Genomic DNA, 23,477 nt, shown 5'->3' on the forward strand with positions numbered 1-23,477 from the left:
CCAACTTGTCCTGAAAAACCCCAGAGAGGAAATGGCATCTTCCAAAGTTATCTTCAGGATCTCCTTCAGCTCCTGGTACTGCATAGAGTTCAACTCAGCGCTGTCATAAACTGTCTAGGGACAAGGACAGGATTAGAAGCCTCTGTGGAAGAGAAAGTGGGTATGGGAAGAGAGAGAGGACTCTGAAGGTTCTGAGGTTCTGTACAGTCTAGCTAAGGCATTCCAACTTTCTGAATGGTTTTCCCAGATGGAAAGGCACAAACAGATGGACACTGATGCATCAAGGAGCCACACATTTATTTAGATCAGTCCAAACCAGATGCTGTACTGGAGCTCTTTAAGAACACAGTCTCACCAGTCAGGCTTCCTAGAAGACAGAAAAGAGAGAGTTTGTTATGACCTTAACAGCCAACAGCCAGAGCATGTATAGGGTGCTGAAGCAACCCCGTGCTATGAATTCCCTACTTGTCCTGCTTCGTTGCTGGGCACTGGCTGGGAGCAAGATGAAAGGACAACTAACACTAAGAAGGCTAGCACCACCCCACCATGACACTGATAGAGACAGGAAACTGAGGGATGGCCAGAGAACTGTCTCTGCAAGCCAACTGGTGGAGAGTACTCTCCTGAGAAGTCTGTACTTTCAGAGCATCCCTTAGGGGTCTCGTTTGCTATCTGTCAATGATAGGCTTAAATAAATGGCTTCTGGAATTAAATTTATTCGCATTTTTTATCAAAAGCTGCAAGTCAGAGGAGATTTTGGGAACCTGTTCTCTAATTCTCTCATGAGTTTCTTTTTCACCTCACTTGTCAGTTTGACACACATTTCTCCTGTGAATGATTCAGAATCTGAAGGCACCATTCAATCCTAAACAATGACCTGAGTTGCCCTTTGCCAGTAATGTGCTGCTTGGAACCACATACCTGCATGTTCAATTATTATTGACATGTAATGATAATGATGGTTTTCTTCTCTTGTAGAGGAAGGGATCCATAAACTTCAAAGTGAAAAAGAGGCAATGAATCTGTTTCTCACCATGCTTATAATACTGAGGTAGAAACACTTAATGGACAAGAGCAGCTTCCTCTCTCCTTTTCCACGCTGCCACCACATGGTGGTGGTAGTGGTGACCCTCATCCGGCCTCCACTCCTGATTATTCCTTTGACATCTTTTCTTACAGCATCTGACAACCTCCCTCCCACAGAACCCCCTGACAACTAGGCAGATGCCATCACTCTTCTTCAGAGGACCATAAAAATTCCTACCATGAACTTGAGGAGTATAGATAGAAAGAGGATATGACAAAAAGTAGACTTCATCTATGGTAAATTTCCTACACAGGGATGATAGTATTAGCTTACAAAAAAATAAATAAGTAAAATAAAGGAAAAGTTGTCATCAGTGAATGCAGGGTTGAAAGGCTCAGGAATGCACATCTGTCCAAGTCTTAACAACATTATCATCCATAAACATGAAACATTCAGACACCCTGTTTCTCTTTCTTACCTTCCTCAATGGTTGCCCGTCTCCTCTTCGGGGGCCTCAAAGAGGAGCTGCAAGAATTCAGACATTTTTCAATGTTAATATCTCAGAAATCTCTGGGAAACCTTCTTTTGGTGTCCTGGGAAGGGATTCTCTGGTTTTGAAGGAGTCCATAGCACCGATGAGGAGTTTTTGCATAGGGAAGGACAGGACATGTAATAGCCCACTCAGTGCTGACTCATTCTACCCACAGTTAAGAGTGCCTGCTGTGTTTCAGAAACTGGGCTCAGTGCTGGAGGGACAAAGGTGAATAAAAGTGTCCCTGTCCTCACAGTGCTCATAGTTTAATGGGGAAACAGATCAGTAAATTGATAATTATAAAAACAATGTGCTGAGTACAGTGATGGAGATCTGAATAAGGTGACAATAATGGATAAACTTTAAAAGAGGTGGAGAGATGTGCAATATTTTCTTTTAACAAACAAGAGGGGAAAGTCCCTTGGTTTGTTTAAAAGCCCATTAAACAACCACAGCTTTCCTGGACTGAGTCAGAAGATTGTATTTTTTTTTTTTTAAGTGACTTGGCTCTGGCTGGTGTGACTCAGTGGATTGAGCACCAACCTGTGAACCAAAGGGTCACCAGTTCGATTCCCAGTCAGGGCACATGCCTGGGTTGCAGGCCAGGTCCCCAGTGGGGGGCGTGCAAAAGGCAACCACACATTAATGTGTCTTTCCCTCTCTTTCTCCCCGCTCTCTAAAAATAAATAAATAAATAATCTTTTTTAAAAAAGCTATCTGGGTGAGGACAAGGATACTTGGGCTCCTCCCACGTGGACATACTGTCAACTCCTCAATTAACCAACACTGGAAATCTTGGGTAATCTGGTCACCTCCCTGTCCATCAGGTTTCTCTTTGCAAACTGGAAATAGCAACTCCTCCTATATTGTAGAATTATGATGGAGAGAAATAGTGGATAATAAAAATGGCTCCTTGAATGCATCCTGATGCTGACAGTGATGAAAGGGCCTGAACGGAGAAGCAAAGTAAGCCCTTCTCCATTTAGGCTTTGTCTTTGCCCCAGCTTTGCCAATTGTGTGGAAAAGAGATGCCTGTACCATGAGTTCTGCCCTTACCTATTACATCCACCCGGCAGTCCACGGATGCCTCCCCCAGGGGGTTAACTGCCTTGCAGGTGTAGATGCCCCCATCAAAAGGACCAGGCTTGCGGATTTCCAGTGAGCAGATCCCCAGATGAGTGAGGGCTCTGTACTTGGGGTTGCCTTTAATATCCATCTTATTCTTCAGCCAGGTAATCTTCGGCTGGAAGATAAAGATGAGGGTGCGGCAAGGGGTAGGAAGAATCAATTGTTCTTTCTGTGCTTAGTCTCTGGGACACTTTGCCTACAAGGCTTGGGGACACACTGGCCAGAGGAGCAGGAGGAGTAGGGTGCTTTAGGAACAGATGGTACACTGATCTAGAAGAGATAACGGCCTTATGGATAGCTCCCTGTCCCTTATATTTGGGATCCCCTTCCAGTACCCTCAGCCTCCATGCTCCTTCTCTTGGTTGAAAAGAGCATCCAAAACCTTGCCTTGTTTATCAGGTATTCCTTGACTAGAAGAAAGGGCTAACTTCTGTTCTGTCCTGCTCAAGCAGTGCCTTGATGGGTTGGAAGCACTGCGAGTTAGATTTGCCTCTTTTTTGTGTATATTATTGAATCACTCATCTTCTGTTCCTACTGTTGGCTTGGGACTTACTCCTGTCCCTCTGGCTAGAAAATAATTTTTAGAGTGGACTTATTGATATTCTCTTTCTGAGATGTTACCACCACATAGTCTGGCTCAGGACCACCACACAAAAGGTACTTTGCAAAGGCTTTTACCATGCGTGGAGTGAACCCGTTGTAAATAGACAGAACCTTGCTCAGAGTTGTGGCCACAGGCTCAACTCTAGGCAGCTCGTGTATGCGTGGCCCTGATCAGATGAGATGCAGTGGGTGAGTAAGGTGAAACCAACGGCACTCCATCACCCCTGCCAGCAAGACGACTTTGAAGCTCATGCCCAATTGCCAGTAGGTCAGACGGTGACATCTTTATACATGAGGAACAAATGCAAAAAGGAATACTGGGAACATCATCCATGTCTGCCTGTCTTGGACCTCAAGCACCCCGACTGTTCCTACATAACCAGCTGCGGAAGAGGCAGGTGATGATGAGGGGAACAAACGTTTTGGTTAGAAAGCTCTTCAACATAGCTAAGGTTAGAGCAGGAGCAGGAAGCAGTGCAGCACAGCCACCCAGAGAACTCTCTCACCTTGGGAGAGGCCCGGACGCAGCAGAAGAGCTGGGCGTCATAGCCAGTGACTGTAGTGCAGTTTGCCAGAGGCTGGGTGAACTTTGGGGCTTCAGAGAAATCTCGCTGGGCAAACCCCTTGGTCTTGTAAACAGTAGCTAAGGTGATCAAGAAGGGCCCTGATATAGTGCCTGAGATCCCCATCCTCCTTCAATTCTTTGTCCTTAACTTCCCAGCTCAGGGTCTCCATATGTTACCTGCTTTCTGGATGTGGGCGAGGTCGGCAGTGATGGGGGCTGTCTCGCTGAGCCCACACTGGTTCTCAGCAAAGACTCGAAATGCATAGGAGTTGCCAACAATGAGGTTGGAGATGATGCAGTTGGTGCGGTGATAACGCTCCAGCACCGTGAACCACAGCTTTGGGGTCCCAAGAAGATGCCATGCATGAGACACCTGTTTTGTGAACTCAGTCTACCTTAGCCCTCTGAATGGAGCTATCAGAGCCCCATTCCAGTTGGTGTTACACTTCCCTCTCTTCCTCCCTCCAAGCTGGGCCTCACCCCAGATTTTGTGTCAGCCTTCTGCACCGTGTATCCCAGGAGTGCCACATTGCCTGTGTCTTGGGGAGGTGTCCACTCCAGGGTAGCGCTGGAGCCCCAAACGTCCACCAGCTTGATACTCTGAGGAGGGCCTGGCCTCTCTGAAAGGGCCAAGCGTGACAGTGGGCATGGTACAACTCACATGCATGGAAGTCGCTTCAGGAGTGCCCCTTTCACTTCGCTGCTCAGTACCCCGCCCTTCACCACTTCTGTGTAGCACATTTGGTGTGGAGGAATCACCCTGGCTTCCCCAGCTCTCTTTGTTGACTCCTCTGCAGCCTGGAGAGGGAGCCCCTGAGGACCACCCCAGCTCCTACTCCCCGCACCCTACCGATAACCAAGATGTCAATGGTGGCAGTGGCCTCCAGGCCACCCAACTGCACACTGAGCTGGTAGCATCCTGAGTCAGCACGTTGGGCTTCTCGGATAAAGAGGATGGAGTCCCTCTCCCCATTCCGCACGCTCACACGACTGGCATCCAAGGCACAGCCATTATGCGTCCAGGTGGCTTGAGGTTTGGGTTTGCCCTGAGAAATGGGAATAAAGCAGTGAGCAGCCTCAAGAACCTCTTGACCCTCCACCCCAGTTCCACGTGATGACAAATGGCTTGAGTTAGAAATTGAATTCTCCCAGGGGACTTCCATCTTTCAGCAACAGCCTAAGGATCATTGGAAAGGGGGATGGTTTTGAGCCTCACACCCTCTGAGAGTTTAGGTCATGAACATGCAGGGCTGCTGGGACTAACCATAGCTGCCCAAACGCCCAAGAACTCTCCCAGCTGAGAGCTCCCAGACCTCTGCTGACTGAAGGGCACGGATTAGCCTTACCTCATCACATGGGGCCCTTCCCAAACCTCAGTCAGAATGCAGATGGAAGGGCCATTTAGCCTTGGACTTCTAGTGACATGGCTTCCTCCATTCAAGGCCAAGACAACCGCCCCACTGCTAACAGGGCTCTTGGTATCTGTTCCCAAATCAAACCCTATCTTGGTCCCAGCCATGGACCTAGCGTGGGGCTGGTATGATCACCTGGAATGGAACTAGTAGGTTCACAGTGTCTCCAACCTTCCGGATGTAGGTCTGCCTCAGGGCCCGAGGTAGCCAGATCTTAGGGTGCTCTGAGTGATGGAAATGGAGAGAATGGGTGGTGAGCCTCCCGTGGTGGAAAGAGTAGCGCTCAGAGGGAGTGGGTGCTGCATTCAGTGGTGCTCCACGGTAAGCGGCCCAGGCATTGCTCAGCAAATGCAGTGCTCTCGTAGGGAATGGGAAGATTGCTCCTATCATTTGCAGGGATGAGTGACTGGCTGAAGGATCTAGAGAGTGTTAAAGTCTTGGCAGTAAGAGCACTGGAGTGTGAGCCTGATGCTTCTTTTAATTTATAATGCTCAACTCCTGATTTTCCATCCACTGAGATTTCTTTTTCTGTTTTTGCACAGCCCGGTCCAATCTGTGTGGTTTGCCTTTCCACCTGTTTGCTACATTTATCCTCAACAACACTCCTTTTGTCAAGGCCACTTGTAATGTTAACCCTAACCTCCAAGTGTCAGCCCTGCCCCTTCCCTTCCACAGGCAGAGTCAACACCCTGGACCCACTAAGACAGCACTGACATCATTGCAGAGGCTGCTGGCATCTGGGTCCCTTTCTCTGCATGGCCACCTGCTCAGCGCCTGCATAGTGTTCTTCCATTTTGTGGAGGATCACTTTGCATGAGCAGAATCTGGGAAAGATTAGGTCCACTGCTTACTTCCACTTTCTTCCAGGCCAGTTCCAGTGAGAAGAGAGATTAGACTAAGTGTATTGGCTTCCAGGATAAAGACTGGAGATGCTCAGGAAATTGCTGAGTGTGAAGTTTGGAGGATGACCAGGTAAAATTTTCCTCCTTGGCCTGAGGCTGCCTTGGCCAAGAAAGTGCAATCCTCCCACCTGGATTCCCTTGGAGGCCTGGCTAAAACTGACATCATTTTCCAGCCTCCTTGGGCCTCCTGGCCCCTCCTTTCTCAGGGAGATATAGTCTCCTGCTGCCGTTGTCTTCAGGGGAGTGTGACAGTGCCTCAGTTCCCACCGACTTCCCAGCCCCCACAACAGCTCGTTCCTACCAGTTGGAAAAGCTGTATCCCAGCATACTGCTGTGTCAAACAGCACAACTGCCGGGTACTGGATTCCAAACTTTCTGGTAAAATCCTTTTCCCAGTAAATACATTTCCTGAGCATTCACCTCAACATATGTTTATTTATAAATTGAACTGTTTAAATATGTACAATGTATAAATATTACATGTATAATGCAAACTTTTGAATAGTGAAATTTAAAATAAAATAGAGGTCCCGCTATGTTCTTTCTATGCCTCAATTTGTAGACCATTGTTTAGAGACCCAGAACTTCACACCCATAGTCCTCCCCACCCCCACCCCCCCCCACCCCCCGCCGCCCCATTACAATCTCAAGATCACTTGGTCTTTGTAAATGGACACCAACACAAATACTCAGTGCACGCTGTCCATTTTATTTATCTAGTTTCCTTTTCTGCTGTGTGCTTTCTGTTTTCACCTGGGTTGCGCTGTCTTAGACTGCACCTCCCCTTGCCCTGACAGAAGCAGGAGCAAAGGGATACAGGACCTTGAGTGCTCTGAGTGCCCTTTCTGCCTGTGCTGCCCAGGGCCTGCCAGCCTGAGTAGGAATGCGACAGCCACAGAGCCCAGGCAACGGGATGGCCCCGCTCTGCCTGCACTCTGTTGGACTTTGATGGTTTGGGAGGGGGCCGGGCATGAAGAACAGAAGAAGTGTTTGTGTGATGTGTTCCTCTCTTGGGGCCGTCTTGGCAAGCCACCAAGGAGTTGAGAACAGGCGGATATGACTTAAGGATTTTCTGAAAAAAGAGGGCGGCAATTGAAAAGGAGGGTCAAAACCTCATCTTGCTGGGCTTGGTTCCCCACTGTTGGGTGCGGAAACCACCACTCACATGTGCTGGAGAGAGGGCTGGGGAGAAGCCAGCTCTGCTGTCTCTTGCTCTGCCTACAGAATATCTGTGTTATGAAGGGCCTTGATGAGCACACAGCACAAGGATCAGACTGGAAGGCAGAGAGGCTCACAGAGAGAACCAGATTTGCTGAGGGTGTCATGGCTGTTTGGAAAGTTGTGCTGGCACCAGCACTCCTGCCTCCCCATCTAGAGGTGTGTGTCTGGAGGACACCTTCTCTGAGCGTGGGGAATCGGCCCACTCACCTGTCCCCCAGTGTCCGCCTGGGACTGGGCGCCACAGTCAGGGCTCTGACTGTGATCTAGCCCCTGGAGGGAGGTGGCAAAGAAGGGGCACCCTCGAGAATTGAAAAGGTTGGGGTGAGAAAAGGAGCCCAGGCTGTCATGCCAGGAAGATGGGCCAACTGAGCCCTGCCCCACTTAGACTTCAGAAAGGAAACGGCTTCTATAGATTGGTGCATGCTCATGTAGATATTTGTTCTTGGTGTTTCTTTTGTTTCTTAGAAAAATACCTTGGAAAATGTTAGATGGTTTCATTTGAACTACAGAGAAAAATTAAAGAAGTAGGTTTATGTGACACATAAGCTAAGATGGGGGAGTTAGGAGGAGGATGAGCAGAACGGCCCTGAGATCCAGAGGGGATCCCAACAGGGGCAGAGTGAGAAGACAGGCTGGCAGCTGGGGTGGTGGTCTTCTTCTTCCCCGAGATCTGTTGTGCCAGTTCTCTGCTTATAAGGGGGATTCCCTGACACAATGATGAACGATATGGGACAAACTTAAGTTACTAGAATGTTCCAATTTAGGATTAGTAGGCGAAGATATGACTTTCAGCAGGCCCCCAGGCCCTGGTGGGTGGGCAGAGGACAGGTTTGAGGCTAAAGCAGCTGACAAAATGTGGGAGGTGGCAGAAGAGTGTGTGACAGCTCCAGGTGCCTGGGCAGCAGCAAGCCCTTCCCCAGCTTAACCCAGGTCTTGTCCGCCCAGCAAACAAGAGCAATCTGATCCCTTGCTGAGAATGTTAATAGGAGGGCTCACTTGAGGCATCTTTTTTCACACCTCCATAGTCCAGCAAGGTGTTAATTGTACTGACCTTGGGGAAACATGGCTTTCTCCTCCTCAGATACCAGGAGGAATCTGAACCAAAGACTAGAGCCTGAAGGCAGAACCTAGGATTTCTAAGACCAGGTGTGAGACAGCTGCAGTTTGGTTTTCTCCCTTCAGAGTCTCTGGGAAAGGCATTTTGAAAAGTCCTTTGAGAGTCATTGGCTCTGAGCTGTGTCTGTCAGTGCTGCATTTCTCTCAGGACATTATCTAATTCTTTCTTAGAAATTAGTAGAGAAGACTTCCTAAAGTCCAAAGGTCTTGACTCTTCTTCATTAGAAAATTCTCCTAGTTCTAACCTAACTTCATTCTGTTCAAGTTTATGCCCATTTCCTTACTCTTTGCTCATGGGAAAAATCGTTCATATCCTCTCATAATTTCCTTTCCCATGGTTAAAGAACTTTCCCCCAGCAGTTCCCTAAGGGTTGTGTAGGTCAGACTGATGTTATATTGTGGCCTAGAGAGTGAACGAACAAGACACATTTGAAGAGTGAAGGGGTATGAACATGTATACATGGGTGTGTGAGTGTGTGTAAGGCTATTACTATAAGTGTGTGTGTGAGCGAATGGTTACAAGAAGTGGGCTAATGCATGAGGTGAACTAGGGCTTTGAAACATAACCAGAGATTCCCAGGGATCTGAAAATACCAGCATTTTTTAGAGAAACATTAGCAGGTGCTTAGGATATGGACTTGGAGTGTGATGGGAAAGGAGTGTGGTGACCTCAGGGGCACTTTGTGAAGAACAAGAGTGTCATCTCCTTGAAGACCATGAAACTGAGGTCAGAAAAAACAAAAGGACATAGACATAGGCAACACTTCTCTGAGAAGACTTGTCACCCCTCTCCCGTAGCAGTCTTCCCCTCCTGCTGGAGGCTTTAGCCCTGGCTCACTGTCACTCTCTCCAGCACTGCTCCTCATGGTTCCTGGTGATTTCAACAGCCATGCTTCCGATCCCCCCGGGCCGTGCATCACGCCTGCCACTCCTTCAGGAACTTTGTGCTCCCCACTTCACCCTTGCCCCCTGGTCATTCTCTAGATCAGTAACTACAACCCCTCTATAACCTGAATTTCAAGCATCCACTCTCTCATCACCACCTCTGTGACTGAGATGGCCAATTGCCCACCCAAATTTTCATGATCTCTTCCATAGTATCATTATCTCTGAGAAGGTGCTGCCCTTGTAAGGCTAGTTCTTGCCAGTGGTATGTGAGTAGAAATGATGAGAAACACCCCCGAGCCAAGGCTTTTAAGAAATGAATTCTTGCCCTGGCTGGTGTAGCTCGGCGGATTGAGCATGGGTCTGTGAACCAAAGGGTTCCGGGTTCAATTCCCGGTCAGGGCACATGCCTGGGTTGCGTGCCAGGTGCCCAGTTTGGGGCACGTGAGAGGCAACCACACATTGATGTTTCTCTCCCTCTCTCCTTCCCTCCCCCTCTCTCTAAAAATAAATAGATAAAATCTGAAAAGAATAAATTTATAAAAAAAAAAAGAAATGAATTCTCTATTTCTCCTTCCACCTCTGGTCAGCTGAGCCAGGCATAGTGGGGACTCCCCAGGTGAGTGGCACAGAGCTATGGGCTACTGAGGCCTCAGCCAGGGGCAGCAGGGGATGGGAACCAGGGACTGGAAGGGACACCCACCACCTCCTAGCTTGAAAATGCTGATAGGCTTACAGAGACCACTACAGAGAGGAAGCCAAATGCTTCTCCCAGGAGGGCTCCGCTTCCATGGAACTCAGGTTCTGAGAGGCGAGGTTTCCCATGGGAGCCAGTGGTGGTTGCTGGGGTGGGTCTTGGACCCATGGCACTGCCCAGGGAGAGACAGAGTGTCATGGACTGTTTACTACTTAGCCTCCCAGTTGCTGTAGGTCTTTCATGCCCCTCTTCTAATCTAGAAGATGGCCACTGTCTCACCCCTCATTCCCTTTGTGACCGGCATCAGTATAGCAGGTCCTCCTAGTCCCTGTGACAGACATTTAAAGGTGAAAAATATAAACAGATAATTTTTAGTCACTGTAAAGTGCCACAAACAACATTCACTGAATTCTCGGCTGAAAACCCAGCAAGGACCCTCGGTAGCAAGTAAAAACCCACCAAGGAAGGGGGTGGGAGCTCCAGCCAATGCTCCTCCATCCTAAGGCCTGATCCCATGAAGCCATGCAGCTCTGCACAAACCTAAGGAGGTGATTTCAGGGTGTCGTGGTAGCCTCCCAGCTCCCACCACTTGGTCTCCCCACCCTCCCCAACCCCCTCAGTCACCTTCTAGAGGGGCCAGGAGCTGGGGAATGGGGCTGCTGGCCCCCTGTCGAGGTGAAGTCTGGGGCTCTTCAGCATCCACTGGGCTGGCTTCTTTCACCTTCAGCATGGGTCCCAAGGCCACCTCCTGCACTGTGGCTGCCTCCATGCCGGGCTACCTGAGGCAGGGTTCCAGCAGCAGATTTTCACCGTTGGTACGGAGGGAGGGGCTGAGCACCTGCTCTTCAGCCACTCCAGGGGTCCCCGCCACAGGATTCTCTAATTGGGCTGGCCTCTCCCCACCCAGCTACTCCCAGCAGAAGGGCTGAAGCAGGGGCTGGGGGAAGTGAGGGGGATCAGACAGCAGCCCAGAATAGCCACAGGAGGAGGGCTGAGGTGGCCCTGTTATCTTGGCAGTGAGATGACACCCCTCACAGCACCAGGGAAGGAGGAGTGAGCTTGAACTTCAAACAGCTCCTCCTGCTCCCCCACACACAGACCATCCAAATGGGGCCTCTGACTCCTGGCCTCCAGCTCATCTGACACAGTGTTCAGGTCCAAAGAAAGGGGCTCCAGGATTAGCTGACGGGCATACCTTTAACTGCTCTTTCTCTTCTGCTCCGACATTCAATGACCTGTAAGGTCTCGTTCACTTGACCTTTAAGGGTGTGTCCCCATTCTCTCCACCTCCCCCGGTGACAGTAGAAGGTAGAGTCTGCACTCTGGACCAGACTACCAGGGCTCACCAGTTGGCCCCGTCACCAAACCAGCTGTGTGACTTGCAACACATCACAAGTCTGCCTTAGGTCTGTTTCCTCATCTGAAAAATAGAGATGATAATGACCATAGGGTTGTTGTGAGGATTAAGAGAGGTAATCTGTGTAAAATGCTTAGCAGAGTGTAGCCTATGAAGTGCCTGATAAATGTAAGCTATTTTTAGGCCAGGCCACTGGCTCCTTTGAAAGCTCTGTCGCCTATGAGATAAAGTACAAATAAAGTGAGAGGCAGCAGTGGGGTGGGAGGAGAGCTAGGGGCATAAGGTCAGAGGAGTTGAGTGTGACTTTTGGCTACACTGCTCACTCATTAGCTAGGTGACCCTGAGCAAATCACTCCTCTGAACCTCAGGTCTTTGGTCTATGAGACAAGGGATAACTAGGCAATGGTTGGGTTGATGATAAAATGATAAAAATGTTGAAAAGTAGCTGACCCACATAGTAGGAGTTGGTTACATACTAAAGGTCCTGTTGATTTCCAGGTTTACCAAGCCATCATTCCACATGTGCTATACACTCCCTCCAAATTATCTAGTTTCCTATCATACTTGCCTCCAGAAGCCAACATCCCCTCTGCATGCACCTATATATTTCTATAAAGGCTTTATTTTTAGAGCAGATTTAGGTTCATGGCAAAGTTGAGCGGAACGTGCTGAGCTCCCACGTACCCCTCCCCACCTGGTTCTTTTCTTATGGAAAAAAGTGAATGTGGTTGAATGAATAGGCTCCTCACTCAATTTCCTCTTTAGACCTCAACTTGGGGGGCAGTCAATAGGTATCAGTAGTTCTGTCTTGGGGTGTGGGACAGAAGCCCTCTTCGCGACTTGTAGAGGAGCTCAGGGCCAGGACAAACTGTAGACACTTTGGGCCCAGGAACCTGTTTATCAGGAGCTAGGATGAACAAAGAGGGTGACTCTGGAACTTGACCTCCGGGACCCATTGGTGAGAGGCTGCACTTGTACCATGCCAGGCCTAGTGTGAAAGCCTCTCTGACCTATTTCTCTGGCCTGACACAGCCAAGGCCCTTACAAGTACAGACAGTCCTCGTACCACAGGACTCCAGACACCCCCTTATACCCAGGCTGTGGGTCTTAGTCCTTTGTTGCAGTGAAGGTGTACAAGAATCAAATAAAAAAACACAGACTCCTAGGGTCTGTCCATTAGAACAGCCTAATTTAATAGGTGTGGGTGGGAACGGGGAGTCTGCATTTTCAAAAGCAACCTAGTGATTCTGGTATAGGAAGTCTGAGAACATTATGTTAAATTCCTGAAAATTAAACCACTGTAGATCCTCTCCTGGGGGAGGAACTCTTCCACCATAAAGCGGGCTCCTCAAGAACAAGGTCTTTGCCCTGTCATTTTCATACCATGATTCAGAGCAAGTATTTCAGAGCAAGTATTTCAGAGCAAGTATTCCACAGAAATGCACCCCAGAATGGCAGACTGAGGAGCCAGCTCAGCCTTAAGGCTCAGGGGGATTAGCAGGAAACTCTCCTTAAAAGAAATGTTTTGGAAGAGAGGAAAGCTGCCACTCTTTGGAGGCCTTAAATGAAGTGGATCAGGAAGGACTATGAGGAAGAGCAGCAAGAGAATTATAAGAGGGGCAAATGTAAATATATCAAAGTTAAACTTCAGCGTTGTCAAACCTGCTATAAGGAACATACAATTCAGGAGAGTAATTGTGTGTTGCTGTGCCCAGAGGAAGAGTATAGTAACTGAAACCTGAGAAGGTATGTGGAGTAGTTCAGTTAGACTTTGTGGGGGAAAGCTGGTCTTACAAATACCCATGGGAAGTAGATCTTTATAAGCATAAAGAGAAAGAAAAAAGTATGTAGTTTTCCCCTTAAATGATCTAGTACCTTTCATACTACAAACGCATATTCCTGGTTCTTTAATTGGCTTATTTGCTGGTTTGGTATGATTGCTAAAGCTAGAAAACTGGAGAAGGTATCATATTAACAAATTGTAGCTTAGTCATTTCAGTAGATCAGGTAACAAAGTCCCAGTCTGTTTTATTTCTAACCCAAATATTGCAAATATACAGAAAATTACCAGTACAAAGTTAAACACATCCAGATTTATTTACACAATTTTTAAAGAAATTTGAATTTTATTTCCATTTTGTGGAATTTTATTATGGGTGGTCTGGCTTTGTTGTGTAACTGACATGGGTCATTGAGACTTGATTAACCCATCTCACATGCAATTTCCTGTCCCAGGGGAACAGAAAACTGGTTTTGTTTTTTTTTAAGCGCACATGCAGTAATGATCTTAATACTGCTTTACACTTGAGTAGGAAGGTGGCTGTCCCACAACTTGGGAAAGAGGCAGAAAAGATACAGAACAGGGAGGGACCACATGCTCAGAAAGGGAACAAGAGACAAGAGAGGGTTGAACAACAGGCACATGGGGACCCTGAGCATTTCTGTGCACGAGGATAAGGAGGGTATGAGCAAAACCCTCTTCCCTAGACATCCAAACACAGGAGGTGGGCAGAATCACCAGGGAACATTCATCACCTGACCACAAACTGAGGGCATGCAGAGGATGAGAACTGCAGTAAAGATTTGGAACATATCAATAAATCATTAGCATGTACACTATACAGTTTATACATGTATATATGTACATATGTATAAAGGTACAGATTAGTTTATGTTATTCTCTATAAACAAGAACGCTTAAGAATGTACTGGTGTGAAAAAATGCATACAGCAAGTTGAAGACAATTTCAAATTCATGTTCTGATTCTTGTTATAATATGATGTAACCAGGAAATCAACATGCCCCTGCTATTTCAATTATCCTCCATGAGGGCAAGGCCTGGGCTCTGCTAGGGCAGGACGGTGCTCCCAGGGCTGCCTGAGCTGGGCAGACAGTGGCAGGTGGAACAGAAAGCCTGGCACCTACTGAGTGCCAGTGCTGAAAGTCTGGCCCTCCCTGTCACTCCATCACGTGGCGAATCTTGAACTTTGGTTTTGTTCAAAAGACATTTAAGTCCTGTTTATTTTCCTGCTTGAGGAAAGGTAGTATAGCAAAGTTGAAAAACTGAATTCCTATTTGAGCAGTTCCAAGTATCCAGGTGGGATGAGGGGGCTGTGCCGACATTGAGCAGGATGAGCGCTAGCCACTGCATATCGGGGCAGGGCACTTTAGAGCTCTTGCAAAAGCAAAGTGGGAATCTCTGCCTGGATGACTTGCCTGGAAAGTAAGGAAATGACAAAACCCAGGCCATCCCTCCCACCTGGGGTGGGTGTGGACAACCTGGCACTCCTCTCTGTATCCTGGTGTCGTGACAAAGGCCGTGGGAAAAGCAGCAGGAACTGGAAGCAGCTAGCACATTACTAATCTGTCAGGGACGAAAGGCCAGCTTGGGCATGTAGAGGTCCAGAGGCAAAGCTAAGAGTGAGAGACACACACACCTATTCAGAGGCAGATGGCACATTCTAACTTTCAGTTATAGCTAATCTATTGAATCTGAGCCCAGCCTAGAACTGCCACACACTCTAAACACTTTTATTCTTCTGTTTCCTTTCAATTAGATGTATGTATCCCTGGTCTCTGGTCTCACTGAAAACCAAAAGCCCCCCTCAGGTCTAAGACATCTGTCTGTAGAGCATGAAAGATAGGAAGTTCTCCACCTGGATTTAAGAGCTCAGCGCACTTGGGACAGTCTGATATGTCCAACCTATCTTACGATGCTAAATTCTATTGCTGAAACCACGAGAAATCCTCTCTTCTGCTGCTATCAAGCATGGGACTTTACACAATTATATGCTATGCTTTTCTTTCAAAGATAATGCTCCTAACCTAACATCAGAAGGATAGAGATCTTTATTTCTTTAGACACAACCATGGATTTAGGCTGTTTTACTCACTGGCTGAAGGCATGCACTTGTGAGTGAGCAGGTTGATATGGAACATTAACTAGCCAATAAAGGGAATGAGCCAGTCTTGTTAGCAGTCCTCAAATCACCAGCCATGGATGGGAAACAAGGAGAATGGAGAAGGGAGTCATCAGTGGAGAGTCCATTCCTGCACTCTTGAACTGTGACCCTCGATGAGGTGAGGGGCAGTTTCTAAACACATATTCAAAGTTATCATTACTTTCGGTTTTAGCCATGAAAAGCAGGAGAATAGAATTTTTACCATGGTGGCAAAGGGTGGCAAACACTGCTCAGAAAGAAATGCCACTGACTCCTGCCCCACAGAACAGCTGGTCAGTAAGGAAGGAGCCTTATTCCAGGTACGCAGCACTGCACGCACAGAATGTTCAAGTGTTCTGAAGGCGGCCAGACAGCATCGCTCTGGACACACAGGGACCTTGGCAGCTTACCCAGTTTTTGTATCTCAGTCCACCTCCTAAAAACGGAGTTACAACCCCTACCTTTAAGAAATTTCACAGGAATGTTGTGAGGCTCCAATGACATCATGCAAGTGAAACTGCTCTGAAAATTGCTGATTTCTACAGAAACCCCAGGTATCATTATAAATAAAGAGCCCTACTCTTATATGGTTAGAGAAGAATTATTAACTTTCCTAGACCTTAAAGATTGAGAATCACTACATCTCAGCGCTTCTACCCCACTGAGGACGTGCTGGGAGAGGAGTTGTAGGTGAAGTGGGGCTTTCCTGGGTGTCCAGTTCACTTTGAGCAGGAAGTGAGGGTGTCTAGGGCCAAGGTGACACTTCATCCTTTGTGAGCTGGTTTATCTTTGGACTTATTTTAAATTTAAAAACCATGCAAAATGAATGAGCTTTTCCTATAAGACAAGTGCTCTCTGGCTCTAACAAATATTCTCTTCACAAAATCTGCCCTCCCTAACATTATTTTCTAACTGAAGCTCCCTTACTCATTTAATTTTACTGCAGTTTCCAACTCTCTAGAATTCTCAGTCCACTCCCTCCCCCATTTCCCTGCTGCTGTTATTCCATTCTGGTGAGGAGAGAACTTAGCCATCTGCTCACGCATTCAGACAAAAGTTAATTTGGCACATTTACTTTTTATGGACTTTCTGGCCATAAAATGAACTAGCAGCAAAATGGCAGTTACCAGAGAAATGTCCCAATCATAATTATTGGGAGACACCGTGACCAGCACAGTAGGTACACTAAGACCAAAGACACACTATACTATATTCCTGTGTAGCAAATATTCAAGCTGTATAAAACTAATTATTGCAGCTCTCCATGACTATACAGCCACTCAAAAATCCACCTCGCTATATTCTATAATTGATTTAATTTGAAAAAATGTCAAATGGAAAACTCCCTTAAATTTAAAACATGAACTTAAAGTATCACACAAAACATCATCTACACTGGAAGTCTTTTCAGTAGGTTCAGCCAAAAGTTTCATGCCAAAAAATTGCTTGGCAACCTGGGGAAAAGGGGTAAGGAAGAGAGCCTGGTAATAAAATTCTGATGTTTTTTTAAAGCCTATAAACTGAAAACATGTCTAGTCCTGGCTGCCTGTACAACAGCCACCTAAGAGGAAGCAGATAAGCAGCCATTCAAATGATTCACCAATGAGCCAGCACAGCAGGCAGAAGGGTACATGGAAGACAGTGTTAAGTCCTCAGGGACTGCACTGGGCACACCACCCTCGGTTCTAGCAGAGATCACTCGGCCTGGGCAGACATCCAGGGTAAACCTGACTCTGTCCTTGAGCAAGTCCACTGGCACACACACAAAGCATGGCTTGAAAGATCTTGGAATAATGAAGAATTTCTCCTTTAATAGGTGCTAAATCTAGTCAATTCTCTGCTGCTCCCTTCTTCCTGCCCCCAGTTGAAAATATTGCCCTTTAAGTTTTCCTGATTTAGTGTCTTGGAAGCACATGGTTAAGTTAGTTGCCAACGGGCAATTAACAAGGGTATTGCCTAATTAAACAGGAAAAAGAAAAACCACTGTGATCTATGGTCCCTGAAAAGAAAACATGGTGGGGATCTGTGTGAGCTGGTGTGCAGCATTCTTGGAGAAGGGCTGTCCCCAGATGCAGAAAGGCTGCCCAGGTCGTGCCAGTCACTGCAGCCTTTGTGTTCATCTCTGCAGCTGCTTTGTGTCACCAGCAGAGCCTAGGGACGGCACCGAGTACTTCGTGGGAGTTGATGGAGCTGGCAGGTGCCCTGGGGCAGGTGCCATGCACAACATGCAAGAGTGGAGTTAGTGAGCCGTTCCCTTCAAATTCCATTTCATTTCCCTTAGAAAACAAAAACAAAACAAAAAAAGCCCATACTTTTCAAAAAGACAGAACTTGAAATAAGAAGTTAAAGTTTTAAAAATTGCCCTCCCTTCTCAGAGCCAACTGTAAGTGTTTAGGGTTTCGCCCCCACCCCACTCCCTTCCATTTCTTTAGTGGAGGTCCTTCTGGCTTTGACAGAAGCGGCAGAAATGGAGCTGGGTCCCTTGCAATGGGAAATTTATTTCCCCAAGTCGGAGCCACAGGGAGTGTAAGAGGTACTGCATTTCCATCATCCATGCTCGGTTCCAGCTCCTTTGAGGAGCTATTCCAGGAGGTCCTGAAAAAACATAGACCATATTACTGAACAGACTAAAACTCTCCTATTTTGAAAGCAATAACCTTGTTTCTGACTGACCGAATCTTATAGTCATTAAGTTTCTGCTTCTAGCTTGTAACTTCATTTGCCTCAATCATATCTTGACCATGTACAGGAAAAGAATCACTCTTTTTTGTACTCCTCGACCACCCCCCAAAAAGAAATAGTCTCACCTCATCTGAGTCATCATGATAACCACTTTTATTAGTGCGGGAGGCTGTGTCCAACGCATCCACACCGTCCACACCATTGGCCTCAGCATGCTGCTGCAGCACAGAGTACCGATGCACCAGGAACCTGCGGGCAGAAACCTCTGTTAACCCCAGGGTGCTGAGCAGGGGTGTAATTCTTACAGGATGGGGATTTTTCGAGTTTTATACACTCATAGAATGAGTGGCACATACACGAAGCACAGCTCATAGTTGGCATATGGAAAATATAGGATCTGAGAAGATTTGGGCCCGCTGTTTCAGGAACATCACTTCTTTTGCTAAGGGCCAGCTCAACCATTTGCCCTTGGCTGACTTTCTGGTTTGACTGCAGCACCTCTGATGGACTTCCATGTTCCTTACCTTCCCCCGCAGACGTATTTCTTCACAATCAGCACTCCTGCTACGACTGTGATCAGCATCAGTCCCACAGTGGCCAGGATAATTGGGACAGAATTTGACTTGGATTTCTTGATAAATTAAAACACAAACAAAAAATTTCAGGTGTGTGTATTCTAGGACTGAGTTCAAAGAAGCTGCAGATTCCCCTCGTTCCTCTGAGTGATCTGCAGTTTCTAGGCATTTCATGATGCTACTCTTCCAACCCCCAAAATGAGCCATCTCAGGAGGATGAACCAGGAGAATGTCACAGCTGGCAGGGGGTCACCAGAACTTCAGCTGCCTCGAGGCTGTCAGAATGGTGCGAATACAGTGGCTTCAACGTCAAAGTTACCCTGGAAGCCTTAGCAACTTCTTAGATCAGATGGTAATTGTAACTGTTCCCCACTACCAGTGTTTATACGTCTTAGAGCTTTTAAGGGTGGAGCAGGAAAGGAAGATGTCAGGAACAGCGGGCTGCATGAACCTAGAACAGGGCCATCAGCTGGCAAGAAGCCATGCCAATGCTATTTCAGGCAGGCCATTATGACACCAAGATTTATTTTTTTACTTAGTTTTTGGTATGTTTTTACAAATAAGCCTTTTCATATCATTGTTTGAGTGTGACCTACCTGCTTCTGGGTGGGAGATAGGGAGTGTGTGTTTTCAGTGTTTCCAAGAGGAGACGGAGCTGGATTCTGGGACAAGTTGTGTCCCTGTGGGCGGGAGTCCTGTGCAATCACACACACAAACACTCTGAGGACAGCCACCAGGAGTGCAGGGCAGGGGTGTAGAGGAGGAACTAGCCCCCTCCTCTGGTACGCAAGTACACACACCCACACATCTTCTCCCTCTGCCTTCTTCACCCCGCCCCTTGTCAGGCCCTCATCCCTCAGAAGTTACAGAGGAGGGCACTGCTGAGGGTTGTCCATCTCTTGTTTTACAGATTAGGAAACTCGGGCCCACAGTTTACTGCCCCAGGTCACACTGCTGGTCCAGTGCTTCTTTATCCAGGTTTCCTCTTTACCGTGTCCCCAGATCCCAGCCAGATACTTCAGTACTACACACCTGTAGTCAGGTCCTGCATAACTTGCTTCTAAATCAAAACCAGTCGTTATTACCATAGTTCAGTTTTTCATTGTGAACACACTTGGCATGACTCGGCACAGAGATCCACCCTACCCATGGTCCAGTGCTCTTCTCTTCTGCACGTGCAAAACTCCAGCCCTTTACAGCCCAACTTCTTGAGTCTTTCCTAAATGACCCTAAGCCTCAAAAATTTCCTCAATGCTATGCTTCTAAGACTTGGAACAACTTTACAAATACTATTTTTTCCCCAACAAAAGAAGTTTTCAGTAGATGAGCTTATCATAGGGTCACGTGACCCTTCTTTCATCCTGACAGTTTCCTGTGCAAAGGGAAGCCTGACAGGAGTCGTCTGGCCACCTTGTGTTCAGTAATAAAATTTCTGATGGTGTAACTGACTATTCCTGGCAGAACACGAAACCCCACTTGGGCCTAAACCACATCTACTTTAACATACCTGCTTTTCTGGATTCAGAAAGTTGCTTGTGCATTTCTTTTTCAAGTCTTTTACTTCTCGAACTGGATTCACTCCGCCTTGGCATTTGTCTCCTGGAATTTTCCGGTACCTGAAAGGCAGAGAAAATTTGTTAACAGAATATAGGAATGTATTACTGGATTCTTGCCTATTTCCTGAACAAGATTCGAAAAACTACAGAAAAGCTTCTCGTCCTTACACCATCTTTCAGGCCTGCAGGGAGATCCACAGGGATGTTCTGGGTGTGTTTTTTGTATTTTCAGGCCCTGAACAGACCAAGCATCCCTGGCCTTGCGGCAGGGACATGCCCCCTTTCTGCCTCAAGAGACTGTGCCAAAGAACTGTGACTCAGGAAGCACACTGATGCATAGTTCAGAAATGGGAGGGGGCAGTATTTATTAGGGGAAGGAGGCAGAGAGGTTCCTCTGGAGCTGCTCTAATATGATGGTATTTAAATTTAAATCCATTAAAATTAATTCAGTTCTTTAGTCACTCTTGTGTCAATAGCTACACAGGGCTAGTGGCTGCCATACTGGACAGAGAAGATTATAGAACATTTCCATCATCACAGAAAGTTCTATTAGACAGTATTTTTCTAGACTGCACTAAAAACACTGCTCATATCCCTGTGTGGATAAAAGCAGCTTTTCACTCTGAACACAGGCGATTCACTTGTCACAAAGGAGAAAAGCCATCTCACCCATTTGTTGTCAGGTGCTCCTCTCTGCCGTACAGACAAAACTCTAGGTCGTGGCCCTTCAGCTCTGGCTGTTCCACACACTTGGAGTCGTTTTCTGGACGGAAGTAGCCAAAATCACTGCAAGAGTCATCAAGTAAAGTATCTTTTAAAGTTGGTAAAAGACAGTAAGGTTTTGAAGCAGGACAGTGGATGAAGGTTTTATGCGGGACAGTGGATGACTAATATTCCAGTCCTGGATTGCCAGAAAGCAGCTCAGGAAAGCCTGTGGCATCTATAGAGGAGGTCCACTTGGGAAAACAGACTTAACTGGGCTTAACTGGGGGGAAAGAGCTATGGATCTGGCCCGGTGGACTTAGAACTGGTAGTTGGGAGCACCAAGGCTAGGAGCCTCACACAGATAGCTCATGCTCCAGGAAGCCTGCGCGGGGTGGGGAACTCATGCAACTAAGATGGTGAAAGAGTGCATCAGCCACAGATCTAAATTAGTAATTATTTTATTTACCTCCAAATAACTCATTATTATGTCATTTGAAGGTATACCATGAGGCATTTGCAAGCCTTTCCTGCCTTCCCCATAGCTGACCCCTCAGCTTCTTAGATGGTCTTTGCTGTTAATGTGAATGCCCTGTCCTACCCTCTACTCTGTGCCATCTCTCCACAGCACTACCCATCTGCTCTCCTTCCTGTTGTACTCAAGGAGATAGCACTGCCTCCTCTCTGAGCAGACTCCCAGAACAAGCATCCTTGGCCCATCCTTCCTAATGCCCTGTGGCCCTGCTTCATTGGCAGTTTGGGAGGGACCATCCCACTCACCTGGGGCCTTCTCCTTAGCCTGCACGTGGCCTCTTTCTTCACCCTACTCTGCCTTATTGGCCACATTTCTTAAAGGACTACATTTTACTTGTTCTATTTTATCCATTTACTTTTAACTCTGTGCATTTTAGCTTCATCCCCACCTGCAACCATGACAACGAATGTCTGAGCCTCTTTCTACCCCAAGGGCTCACTAATCATCCAACCCAGCGAAGCCTTCTCTAGCCTTTCACCTTGACCACCTGTCACAGCTCCACACTCCTGCCCACCTCCACACTGCAAAACTGTACTTGTCCATTTCTCTGGTCACTGATAGCTCTTCTCTCTCCCTAATCCACAGATGTTTTCCAAGGTTCTAGGACTCACTTTTTATTTTGTATCTGCTCTCCCTTTGTGAGCTTAACTATTTGTTGCAAGAAAAACATTCAGGTTTTACCTCTCTTGAGCTCTAATCCTTCAGTTCCAAATACCTGCTGGACATCGGCACCTAAATCTGCTGGCAGAACCTCAAATAAATAAAACATTCCAAACACACCCTGTTCCATCCTTCATGCCAGCCTTTCCTATCACTTCCTTACATTTGTCAATGACACTACCTTCCTTCCCATCATCTAAGTTGAAAGTTCAACCTGAGCATTCCCATCTGGACCCTACTTCCTTCTCCATTTTGAATACAGTGACTTCCCCTCATGACCTATCTTTCAGCACACCCTTCCTGATCATGCCCACCCTGATCACGCCCACACCTGTCTACTGGCTTTAATGACCTGCTTCTTCCCAGGTGCACAGAGTCAAATCCTACCGCTTGTAGGGCTCAGCTCAAACGCCACCTCCCCAGCAAAGCCTTCTTTGACCCACCTCATTCAGCTCCAGCTGGAATGGTCTCTTCCTTCTCTAAATCCCTGAGGCACTTACCACCTTCTGTTTCACAACATAATTATGTGCATCTTACCCTGAGAGTCCATAGCAAACCTTCCATTCTCACTTTGCACGTATTTAGTGAATATCTGGAAAATATATATATATTGCTTGTACTTGAGGGTTTTTCTGACAAATATTTAGGGAAGAGGGTAGGGGGAACAAAAGATATAGAAGACACCACTCCTCTAAGAGCAGGGGGAAAACTTCTGGTAAAAATTTCAGGTATTCAATCCAAAACCCCACGCACAAAGTACACATTCCTCAAGCAGGTGTGGTACAGTATGGGCTCCAGAGCTCAAGTGCCAGGTTCCCATGCCAGTGCTACCACTTCCTAAATGGGTGACTGTGGACAAGTTAGTCATAACCTCTCTGCACTTTCACTTCCTCCTCCCTTTGTGAAATGGAAATGACAACAGTACCCAACTCAGAGGGCTGCTGAGGCTCTGTGTACACTGCTCAGGCCAGTGCCTGGTACAGTTAGTGCTCCGGAAATGCCAGAGGCTGTCACTACTACTATGTGATCAAATATGATATGCCCTCAAGAGTCTAGAGTTTAGTGGTAGAGGCAAACACAATGATTAAAACAGTAAGCGCTGTGATAGGGTTCTGTGGGAGCCTAGATAAGGGAAAGCTGGGGAACGCTTCAAAGAGGTGGTATCTGAACTCAGCACTAAAGTCCAAGGAGGAATCCACCAGGCTGGAGGGTCAAGCAGGGAATGTGGAGAGATTTTCTAGGCAGGTGAAGTGGCAGGTGCAATGGCTCAGAGCTCAGGAGCTCAGGAGCATGTCTGGACAACAGGAGAAGCTCTGTGAGGAAGAGCCAGCCTATGTGCAGTCGAGAGGAGGCAGCCCTTAGAGTTTCAATGTCAACGAG

The 23,477-nt window shown here is 47.1% G+C and overlaps 2 protein-coding genes across 5 annotated transcripts in view; both read right to left on the bottom strand.

Annotated features, from left to right (window-relative positions):
* Positions 1-280: 280 nt before the first annotated feature.
* Positions 281-13,392, bottom strand: MYBPHL (myosin binding protein H like). The gene is made up of 10 exons (XM_045203329.2): positions 11,284-13,392; positions 10,713-10,867; positions 5,403-5,491; positions 4,706-4,901; positions 4,336-4,475; positions 4,033-4,192; positions 3,797-3,933; positions 2,616-2,802; positions 1,506-1,552; positions 281-367 (listed from the first exon to the last, which is right to left on the bottom strand). The coding sequence occupies exons 2-9, from the start codon at positions 10,855-10,857 to the stop codon at positions 1,542-1,544; spliced, it is 1,065 nt and encodes a 354-aa protein (XP_045059264.1). The 5' UTR covers positions 10,858-10,867; positions 11,284-13,392; the 3' UTR covers positions 281-367; positions 1,506-1,541.
* Positions 13,393-13,518: 126 nt separating this feature from the next.
* Positions 13,519-23,477, bottom strand: part of SORT1 (sortilin 1) — a 59,097-nt gene continuing 49,138 nt past the window's right edge. For 2 of the 4 annotated variants that reach the window (XM_053914476.2, XM_053914475.2), the window contains exons 16-21: positions 20,870-20,986; positions 20,152-20,260; positions 19,241-19,339; positions 18,594-18,700; positions 18,195-18,318; positions 13,519-17,982 (exon numbers count right to left, since the gene is read on the bottom strand). In XM_053914476.2, coding sequence (XP_053770451.1) covers positions 17,968-17,982; positions 18,195-18,318; positions 18,594-18,700; positions 19,241-19,339; positions 20,152-20,260; positions 20,870-20,986 — 571 coding nt within the window. In that variant the 3' untranslated portion in view covers positions 13,519-17,967. The remainder of the gene's footprint in view (positions 17,983-18,194; positions 18,319-18,593; positions 18,701-19,240; positions 19,340-20,151; positions 20,261-20,869; positions 20,987-23,477) is intronic. The other 2 variants (XM_053914478.2, XM_053914477.2) reach the window with 1 other exon arrangement.

The sequence above is a fragment of the Desmodus rotundus genome, chromosome 12 (assembly GCF_022682495.2).
Source record: "Desmodus rotundus isolate HL8 chromosome 12, HLdesRot8A.1, whole genome shotgun sequence".
NCBI lineage: Eukaryota > Metazoa > Chordata > Mammalia > Chiroptera > Phyllostomidae > Desmodus > Desmodus rotundus.